This window comes from Mus caroli, unplaced genomic scaffold (assembly GCF_978045245.1).
Source record: "Mus caroli unplaced genomic scaffold, Mus_caroli_1 scaffold_17, whole genome shotgun sequence".
NCBI classification, from domain to species: Eukaryota; Metazoa; Chordata; class Mammalia; order Rodentia; family Muridae; genus Mus; species Mus caroli.
In genome coordinates, this window is record NW_028227272.1 from 10,500,617 (window position 1) to 10,511,647 (window position 11,031).

The 11,031-nt window shown below is 44.9% G+C and overlaps 1 protein-coding gene across 1 annotated transcript; it reads left to right on the forward strand.

The window, feature by feature from the left end:
* Positions 1 to 7,219: 7,219 nt before the first annotated feature.
* Positions 7,220 to 10,806, forward strand: LOC115029552 (uncharacterized). The gene has a single exon (XM_029470270.2). It carries the CDS (start codon positions 7,323 to 7,325, stop codon positions 9,027 to 9,029), a length of 1,707 nt encoding a protein of 568 aa, XP_029326130.1. The 5' UTR covers positions 7,220 to 7,322; the 3' UTR covers positions 9,030 to 10,806.
* The last annotated feature ends 225 nt before the right edge of the window (positions 10,807 to 11,031 follow it).

The window sequence follows — 11,031 nt, forward strand, 5'->3', positions numbered from 1 at the left end:
GTCAGTTCTCTCCTTCCCCTTGATGTAGGGGTCCCAGGAATTGAACTCTGGTCTTCAGGTGCACAGCCCACAGCCTGCTAAGAAATAAACTTCTTTTGCATATGCAAATCACTTCTACTTCAGATGGAGCCATCTGTAGAGTCTAGCTGCAAAGCCGTTTGGCAAACACAGATATGACCCTGACAATGGTGACAGGAAAGCTGGATTGGGTATATATTCTTTTTTTTTTTTTTTTTTTTTTTTTTTTTTGGTTTTTTGAGACAGGGTTTCTCTGTGTAGCCCTGGCTGTCCTGGCACTCACTTTGTAGACCAGGCTGGCCTCGAACTCAGAAATCCACCTGCCTCTGCCTCCCGAGTGCTGGGATTAAAGGCGTGCGCCACCACGCCCGGCTTGGGTATATATTCTTGACCTACCTTTGTTTGCCTATGTCCCAGATTAGACCAGCTGTCTTGCTTCAAGCTTTTAAACCTTGTGGGACAGAGAACATAGAGACTATGGGAAATGACTTAGAAAAATTAATCAAAAGGAGGGGTTATAATGACTCTCCTCTTTCCTTTAATGTGACCAGTTATTCTGACTCAAATAAATTCAATAGTGTAGATTCCTATTATGAAGGTAGCTAAAAATCTTTATTAGCTAGCAGAGTTAACTTGGAGCATAGCCTCCACTATATTTACATGAGAAATTGTAGCCTCCCCCAGCCTAGAGTAGGCTGGCTTTGACCTGGCTGCCACTGAGTATGAGACCACCTGGGTGGAGCTTTCCGACTTAGATGGCTCTATTGTTCTGGCAACAGGCATCAAGAATGGATTGGCGGGGGTGGGCCTCCCCCCTTTATAAGCACAAATTCTTAGTAAATTTGGGGGCCTTGAACAGAAAGGAGTCTTGGCCTCCATTATTTCTCTCGCCGTTTCCTTCCTTACGGCCTCCCACTCAGGAACCCAGTTAGTGTGGCCGCAGGTGGCTTACAAGAAGTTAACAGTTTTTCTGTTGATTCTCAAAGCCACCTACCCTGCTCCTGGAGGTCAGACTTGGGTCTTATCATTGCTAATTTGCAACTGAATTGAGTGCCTGGGACATCCGCACAGACAACCTTAATCTGTTGCTTTCAATTTTTACTTTTTTTTTTTTTTTTTTTTTTTTTTTGGTTTTTCGAGACAGGGTTTCTCTGTATAGCCCTGGCTGTCCTGGAACTCACTCTGTAGACCAGGCTGGCCTCGAACTCAGAAATCCACCTGCCTCTGCCTCCCGAGTGCTGGGATTAAAGGCGTGCGCCACCATGCCCGGCTCAATTTTTACTTTTATTTCAAGTAGATCGATTACCTTCATACAGGCTCACCTTCAGCAAAGCTCAGATATGGCAGTGATTCATCGCTATGAAGAGATGCATTGAGTGCATATTGGGGCTTTGGTCTGAATGGGAAACGGTGTGCTATGAGGGCTGGCAGTCAAAGATCGGCAACTGATGAATCTATGACTCTTATCAACCTGAGACAGAGGCATGTGCCAAAAGGCTGTGTTTTTTCATAATAAACACTAAAATGCCGCGTTTGTGCAAATAAACACAAACAAGCGGCATGTGTTCTCCAGGATGGGTCAGAAGGAGTATAGACATTCAGACCCAAGCCAGGCACGGCCAGCCGCCATAATTCCCAGGCAAGACCATGGAGCATAACTAAATTTTATGCCCCAGTCCAGCTAATTTTTAATAAATAAAAAGGGAGAAATTGTGCCCTCTGCCCTCCAGCCTTGAGCAGGTTGCCTCAGACCTGGTTTACCACAGTTGCTAGCCCACCTAGGGTGGAGTCTTCTGACCTAGGTAAAGTCTATTGTCCTGCCACAACTGTGGTTTTCCAAGACACCAGTACCTGCTGAGAGGCTGAACCTGTTTTCCTGACAAAGCAGCGAGATCCTGGCATGGTGGGGGATGCCCCCCCCCCCTTTATAAGCTCAGACTCATAAGTAAAAATTGATCTTGATCAGAGAACTTTGTATTGGCTCATTATTTCTCTCACTGCCTTTCCCATCCAAACCCCATCTTTCCTTTCAGGAACCCAGTAACCCCTGGTTGCTGGCAGCTACATTTCCCAGCTCACGTTTATTGATTTTAACACTGGGTCTCAGGTAGCTCTATTTTGCAAATACTTTTTAAATTTGGATCCTTCACCTCCAGACCACAGCTATGTCTAAACTGTGTATTACAACCCCATACAGGTTAATTTAACTGAATGTGGGAGGAATAAAAAAAAAATAGAAGCAACAGTAAAATGTTTCTAAACATTTGACAACCAAAAATTAATTCAAAACCAAGCAGTTAAAGAATCCAAGGTATCTGTGGAACTGTCACTCATGGTGATGATTTACCCTGCTGCAGCTTCTCATCCTGAGCTCAGGACAAGTGCAGTGCGCACTGTGCATGCTGTTACACGGGCTCCACCATCCCAGGCTGCCTACAGCCCCTTAGCTCAGAGCGACACCATGGTATGTTAAGAAGTGCACTGTCTCTATTATATGCAGTTTTCTGCTCTTATAGAAACGTAATGGTGCCGGGCGGGCGTGGTGGCGCACACCTCTAATCCCAGCACTTGGGAGGCAGAGGCAGGCGAATTTCTGAGTTGGAGGCCAGCCTGGTCTACAGAGTGAGTGTAGAAACCCTGTCTGGAAAAAGAGAAAAAGAGAGAGAAAGAAAGAAAGAAAGAAAGAAAGAAAGAAAGAAAGAAAGAAAGAAAGAAAGAAAGGAAAGGAAAGGAAGGGAGAGAGAGAGAGAGAGAGAGAGAGAGAGAGAGAGAGAGAAAGAAAGAAAGAAAGAAAGAAAGAAAGAAAGAAAGAAAGAAAGAAAGAAAGAAAGAGAGAAAGAGAGAAAGAAAGAAAGGTAATGGTTTAATTACTGTGAACAAAGACTTTCAGCATTTTCCTACTGTCATTCCTCAGCATGAAAGTATCAAATCAATAAGTCTTTGTTACAGTATCTAATTTTTTTTCCCATTACACAGGGACTCACTGTCTCCTTTGGCTTTCCTGGATCTATGTTGTTAAGGCTAGCCTCAGACTCAGAAATCTGTATGTTTCTGCCTTCTCAGTGCTGAGTCTAAACACCACACAAGGTTAGAAGGTTTGTTTGTTTTATTTATTTTGGATTTGCAGGACAGGGTGTCTCTGTGTATCCTTGTCTTGGAACTTGATCTATAGACCAGGATGAACTCAAAGTCAGGAATCTGCCTGCTTCTATCTCCCAAGTACTGGGATTAAAGGTTTGTGCGGCCTAGCTTGATTGCTTAACATTTAAAACTGCTATAAGGGCTTGTGAGATGACTTGGCAGCTGTTTGCTGTTAAGTTTGACAGCCATGTGGTCCCAGGACTCACATGGGAGAAGTATTAGTTATCCGCTGACGTCTGAAAGACCCACAACGTGAGGACTCCCTCACGTTCTGACTCAGGAGAGGCGACACCCCAAAATCACCCACAAGAAACGATCTTGCTGCAACTGCAAGAGGATTTTTATTCGAGAGCGTTCTCGGGCCCATGGTCATACACCACGCAGGGGTAGAGGACCATGGTGCGCCGAGTAGCTGTATAAGGGGGTATTTAAAGGAAGAAACCACAACTCAAGGAAGTGGGGAGGGCGTTGTTGGAAAAATACCAAAGATACCAGTTAAGAGTCACAAGGAAGTGTAAATTCACATGAGTCACAGAGAATACCTGGTAATTGTTTTGGTTAACTCTCAGTTTCTAAGAGCCCCTAACAATAGCACATTTGCATGGCAGTTTCTGGCGTTGGTCAGGGTGACTTTCTTTGAATGAACACTCTTTGAACCCAGGAAGCAGGTAGGTAGAGGAAGGAATGTCGCTATCAAGGTATGATTAGCATACCTTGGAGCAATGAGTCACAAAGGTCACATTCCCAAGCCTCATCCTAAAGGCCTAGAATTTTGTTACTTCTTCATTCCCCCCTTCTTCTAGTTAACAGTTCTAATCTTAGAACTAGACACTATCTTCTCCCTGACATAGTTGATCCTTTAGGGCATGGTACTGTTATCTCAAAACTAAAAGCCACACTGCATTAATTCTTGTTTTAATAAAGGTGACTTGCCTATTTAACACACATGGACCTATAATTAAAAGCAGAAGCAAAATCAAAAGGGGTCTCATAAAGGTAGATAGTAGGGTGGTCAAGAGTACAAGATAAGGGCCTTTCCACCCGAGTCTCAAGGTTTTCTGCGTGGAGATGTCTAGCAGGTCTTCTGGAGCAGGCCTTCTGGAGCTGCTTTTTTGCTCGCTGTCTCACTCACTGGAGCACCTTGAGCCTAGAGAACAAAGGCTGGGAAAGCAGCATGTCAGCACTATGTACAGAGGCTATTTTTACCAGTGGAGGGGGCCCCCTGTAGAGTAATTTATAAGGGGGTCAGTCTAAACTGTCCAGGGGTGTTTCTAACTCTGAAGAGCAAAAGGTAGGAGAGCTATCCAATCATTAGCGCCAGTCTCCGCTGTCAATTTGGTAAGGGTCTCTTAATGGTTCTATTTATTTTCTCTACCTGTCCTGAGCTTTGGGGCCTGCATGCACAATGTAACTTTTAACTAATCTCTAATATCTTGGCCAGTCCCTGATTTACCTGGGCAACAAAGGCAGGTCCATTACCTTGGGAAGATTTCTTTTAGGATCTTTAGTCCTGGTAGGAAAAGCTTCTATCCATCTTGAAACGGTGTCTATAAACACTAACAAGTACTTTGTTGCAATATCTAGCTGGCTTAATTTCTGTAAATTCTACCTCGTCATAGCACAGGCCTTGCAGCTTTTGGCTATTTCTTCTGCCAAGTCAGAGAGTCCTGTAACATAGTAGTCAAAGGACCTAACCACACCTTTGAATTTCTTGGCCAGTTATTTGAGGGTCTCAAGGGGACCTTCTCCTAAGAACCAAATGTGGGGAAAAGAGAGACGAGGGTCTTGTGCGAATAACGACATGGAAACGTTCTGAATTGCATCAAGACCCCAATGTATTAGCCAGGCCCAAGGTTTAAATGCACAAGCAAAAGGGGAAGTACAGATACTTATCAGTGGGAGGGGTGGGGCAATAGAATTGCACAAGCAAAAGGAGAAGTACTTATTAGTGGGAGGGGGCAATAGAAATTTTTTCTTTTGGCAGCTACAAGGGGAAGCAGGAATTTGGTGGTATCAGGGTGTGGTCAGGACATCAGCGATGGTGTGTTGGTGGCCCGCTTTTGACCCCCCCTTTTCTTCTCGGGGGGGAGAGGCCCAATTCAGAGATCAGGACAATTGTGTTGTCTTAATAGCTCCCAACAGGCAATAGTTAGTACTTCTCAGTATAGCATCATCTACTGGCCACGTCACAGCCTCCCCTTAGAGACACCTGTTCTCTCATTTACAGAAGAAGGGGAGATCAAAGCTAAGGGAGGTTAAAGATCTCAACTCAGGTCAGAAACTCAAATTTAAGCCTTCCTAAATCCAGTATAGAGATTTGCCTCAGGCTAAACTGGGCTACTTTCAAAGGATCTGAGGAAGGATAACTCTAGCTTATCACCTTGCGGCCTATGTATGGCATGGTGCTGCACCCTTTATCATTAGGCAGATAATTCTGGTTGCCAGCCTTGAACACTCTTGCAGCCAAAGGGGAGAGATTTATTTCTTTTCATCTGGAGGTCAGACAGAAGAAGTCAGTTCTCTCTTGCCATCACGTGGCTTCTGGAGAATGGACTCAGGCTGTCAAGTCTTTAGCTACTAAGCCATCGTCCCCACCTGCTACTCATATTTATAAGTTTATAACTTAAAATTTAAATTACAAAATAAAATTCTGCAACTATTTTGAAAAAATGTCAAGCCTAAAGAACACAGGAAAGAACTGAACAATGAACACCTATACTTATTTCATCTATATTCTATAATTATGATCATTTGCCATATTGTTTTCTCTAATTATCTTTATACTTTATTAACTTTTTATTCTTTGACAATTTTATACATAATATTTCTTGATTATATCCACTTCCAACTTCCTGGACACACCTTCAGGTCTTTTTTATTTTCATCCATTCATTTTGACACAGGCTCTCACAGTATAGTCCTGGTTGGCCTGGAATTCTCAAGTTAGGACAGGCTGACTTCCAACTCATAGAGGTCCGCTTGCTTCTGCTTGTTGAGTGCTAGGACTAAAGTCCTGCACTATCATGTCTGACCCTTTTAAAAACATTTTAATAGGGGCTGGTGAGATGACTCAGAGGTTAAGAGCACTGACTGCTCTTCCAAAGGTCCTGAGTTCAAATCCCAGCAACCACATGGTGGCTCACAAACCATATGTAACAAGATCTGACACCCTCTTCTGGAGTGTCGGAAGACAGCTACAGTGTATATAATAAATAAATAAATAAATAAATAAATCTAAAAAAAAACCATTTTAATAACCCTCTGATTCCAACTAGTATTGCTTGAATGCTCAGGCAAAGTAGGGACAACCTATCATTCTTTATTCCTTTCTAATTTTCTATCTATGCGTTTGACAATGCTTAAGGGTAGTTTTCTCCAAGTATAGTGGCCTGTGCCTATAGGCCTAAGTAAATGTGGCCTGAACTACAGGCCTAAATCTATTTAAAATGTACCAAATGTTTTAAAATCCATCTTAGCGAGTGCGCAAACACACCCACAAAGGTCAACCTTTTTCTCCTTTCATCCTACCCTCTCTCTCCCAGCCTCTACAATACATGGGGGGGTGGGGGGAGGACACGCGAAGGGATCTATTAGGTCCTTGGGCAAGTTTATCAACAGTCACCAAGCCGGGCGTGGTGGCGCACGCCTTTAATCCCAGCACTCGGGAGGCAGAGGCAGGCGGATTTCTGAGTTCGAGGCCAGCCTGGTCTACAAAGTGAGCTCCAGGACAGCCAGAGCTATAAAGAGAAACCCTGTCTCGAAAAACCAAAAAAAAAAAAAAAAAAAAAAAAAAAAAAAAAAAAAAAAACCAGTCACCAGAGAAGATGGGAGTTCAGACCTAACAACACTAGATGCTAATTGCACCTGAGGCCAAGAAGATTCTCGCCCCAGGTACCGCTAGTTTCATTGTCATAAATTCTACTTCTCGATACACCTGAGGATCCCAGACTGAGAAAAGCTGCCCGGGCTAGCACTGGGCGCAAACGCAGAAGGTTCAGCAGGTCGTCGTGCGCACGCGCAGCTCCCTTGGCCCGCTCCAGTTTCCTGGTGTGGAGCAGAACGCCGCTTCCCGCCCCGCCTCTTGCGTTGCCATGGAGAGTGGCTAAAGCCCGCCTGTGGCAGCGCCCTGGGCCTGGTGTCCTCTGGCGGGGTTTGCGTGGAAGATGTTGAGCCTCTCGGAGCTTCCGCAAAAGAACACAGACTTGACGGAGATGCGGTCCGGGCCCCTGGGTCGCTGCAGTCACTTTTTTTGGCTGGGCGTCGCCTTCGACGCGGTGGGTGTGGCAGTGCTGTTCACTGGCGTCTTCGCCAACTTGCTGTTCTATGACATGCTGCTCTATTTGGGTTCCATCATCATCTTCGTCAGTCTCCTGTGGTGGATCTCCTGGTACACCGGCAACATAGAGGCGCTCCCGGAAGACCTCTTGAGGGGGGCTTCGCCCCGCGAGAGCGGGGTGCACCGTAGCGGCAGCCGTCGCTTCTCGCTGACCCTTAGGAGCGTCTCCGACACTTTTCAGCGGATTCGCCGGCGACGGCGGCGGCGACTCCACCCGCGGGTCGTCCAGCGGATCAGTAGCATCAGCTCAACGGACCCGGGGCAGCTAGAAAGGAACTGCGACGCCAGAACCGCGGGTGGCAGAGCGTTGTTCCGTCCAGCGAAGCCTGAGGCTGTTCTGAATCAGTTTAGCGGAGTCCAGACCTCTAAGAGCCTGCCTCTGGGCATTGTCCACACCGGTCTTTCCATTTGTACTTCTAGGAGTCAACCTGTCTTTTCAGTGACTTCGCAGACCTACCCTTTGGCGTCTGACAGCAATTCTCGGATGGCAATGTCCTCTGACAGCCATGTGTCTTTGGACCCTCACTCTCAGGAGCACTCTAAAATCAGTGTGGCCTCTCAGATCTACCCTCTGGAACGGGAAGAAAGCCAGAGCCACCTCTTGGTGATCCCTGACAGTTTATCTATGGTACCTGTGACCTCTCAAAGCCAAATCCTGCCCTCTGTATCTTCTGAAAGCAGTGTGCCTTTGGACCCTCACTCTCAGGGGCGCTCTAAGATCAGTGTGGCCTCTAAGATCTACCCTCTGGAACGGGAAGAAAGCCAGAGCCACCTCTTGGTGATCCCTGACAGTTTATCTATGGTACCTGTGACCTCGCAGAGCCAAATCCTGCCCTCTGTATCTTCTGACAGCCATGTGTCTTTGGACCTTCACTCTCAGGGGCGCTCTAAGATAAGTGTGGCCTCTAAGATCTACCCTCTGGAACGAGAAAAAAGCCAGAGCCACCTCTTGGTGATCCCTGACAGTTTATCTATGGTACCCGTGACCTCTCAGAGCCAAATCCTGCCCTCTGTATCTTCTGACAGCCATGTGTCTTTGGACCCTTACTCTCAGGGGCGCTCTAAGATCAGTGTGGCCTCTCAGATCTACCCTCTGGAGCGGGAAGAAAGCCAAAGCCACCTCTTGGTGATCCCTGACAGTTTATCTATGGTACCCGTGACCTCTCAAAGCCAAATCCTGCCCTCTGTATCTTCTGAAAGCAGTGTGCCTTTGGGCCCTCACTCTCAGGGGCGCTCTAAGATCAGTGTGGCCTCTAAGATCTACCCTCTGGAGCAGGAAGAAAGCCAGAGCCACTTCCTAGTGCCCATGCCCTCTGACAGTTTCCCTGTGGTACCCATGACCTCTCAGAGCCAAATCCAGGGATCTCTGGCCCAACAAAGCCATCTCCAGAATCTTCCTCTTGCCTCTCAAACTCCTGAAACTGATAAAGCTTCTAAGAGCCATACTTCGGCCAAGGGGGTTCCTGGGGTGCCACCTGGGTCTGCCCAGACTTCTCAAATTTCTTCACCTGTCCAGAAGGTTCCTAAGAACTAAAGCTGAAGCTTTGGAGACTCTCCCAGCAGCCAGCTTGAAACTAACTCAGGAGCAACCTGACTCTTCATTGCCTGTCTCTAAGACCACTCATTCAGACTCTCAGTAGTGTGACCGTTCTGGAAACCCTTCAGCTTTGGGGATAGTGAGGAAAAGTCACCCTTTCTAATAGGACTCAGACACCAGCCATTTGAATGTCTGCTAAGACCTTTGCCAAGTAAGTGGCTTGGAAGAAAAGTTACCAACATTATTATCCTTTTTATTGTTCTGGTGGCTTTCTCAATTCCTGTAGTGGGAACAAAGTGGCCTTGGACTTCAGGGATTAGCGATTTTGATGTTTTTGAGACCAGCTCTTTGAGTAGTTGAGACCTAAGGCTTTGACTACTTTATTGGATAATGAAACCTTTGGTTGTGTTTAAAATTAGAGGAGGGAGCCAGGGGAATATTATTCTTTTAGGAAGCTATAAGATCTGGAGATAGGTAGAGAATTTAGATTCTGTAAGGGTTCTCTTGGAAGAAGACAGCGTTCATTTGTACAGGGACATAACGCCAAGTGACATTGAATCTTAGTGGGGAAGTTATTTCTTTTCAGTATATTTGACTTTTGTCAGAGAGGCTATCTTTTATTGAAGGCAGTGCCTTCCAAATGCCCCTTTAAGACCCCTTTAAAGCTTCAAGGCAAAAAAACCTATTCCCAGCTAGACATTAATAATCTTCATATTCATACACTTTTCACTGAGTCACTTCTATTTAATGCCAAGTGATATTAATTTCCTGTTTGCAACAGTGATAGTTGCTGTTTAAATATATCATCTAAATAAAACATTTTGTACAATGTAAAGGTAAGCTTTGAATGCATAAGAAAAGTTGGGTGACTCTAAAGTGAAACTGTGGGACCTGAGCTAGCTAATTCAATTTCTCTTCTCCTCTCTTTCCTCTCCCCTCTCCTCTTCTCTTTCTTGGTGCTGTTGTTTGATTGTTTTTTGTTTTTGTGACAAAGTTTTTCTATATAGCCTTGGCTGGCCTGGAATTCACTATGTAGACCAGGTTGGTCTATGTAGATCAGGTTGGCCTTGAACTCATAGAGATCTGCCTGTCTTCCTGTCTTTGCCTCCCAAATCCTTTCTATTAACAGAGACCTCATGTAGACCAAGCTGGTCTCAGACCTGATCCTCTCCCTTCTACTTCCAGAGTGGCAGGATTACAAGTATGCACTGCCACCCCCAGCTGAGCTTACTTTTTCTTTGCCTTTTTTTTTTTTTCTGGGGTGGAGTGTGTGTAGGGTCTGATGCCCTTAGACAGAAGAGGGCATATGATCCTCTGGAAATGAAGTTAGATAGCTGTAAGCCCCCACGTAAGTGCTGGGATTCAAACCTGGATCCTTTGGAAGCGCAGCCTGTGCTCTTAACTGGGCATCCATCTCTCCAGTTCCTTTTTTTTTTTTTTTTTTGCATTTAGTTCAATAATGGAAAGTACTAAATATTAGGCAGCAGTTATTATTTTCTTACAACTTCCTCCAACACTCCTTTAAGAAATGTATGTTTTTCTTCTTTAGAAATAGACACATATATTCTGTGAATCTTTTGTTATTTTGAGATAAGAGTCTCTACTTAGCCTTGGGTGTCCTGGAACTCACTGTTTAGGCCAAGTTGGCCTGGAACCAACTTGCAGACCAGACTGGACTTGAACTCACAGAGTTCTATAAATCTTTACAGGCATTTTGGCTACTTGAATTTTATACAGTTTGAACAACTGAATACTATAAATAAATATAATATTTGATTTATAAATAAATATATTTATAAATACATAAAATATATCTAATGACTTATGTTTCTATTAAAAGAGAGAGAAGCTGGGCATGGTAACACATGCCTATAATCCTAGCATTTGGGATGCAGATGCAGGATGATTGTTGAAAGTTCAATGTCAATCAAGGCAACCTGTCTCAAAAAAAAAAAAAAACCCAAAAATTAAAAAGTAGGGGGCTTGGGCCCTAGTGGAG

Excerpts from the sequence above, each read along its gene's own strand:
- LOC115029552 (XM_029470270.2), top strand. The coding sequence starts at position 7,323 with ATGTTGAGCCTCTCGGAGCTTCCGCAAAAGAACACAGACTTGACGGAG.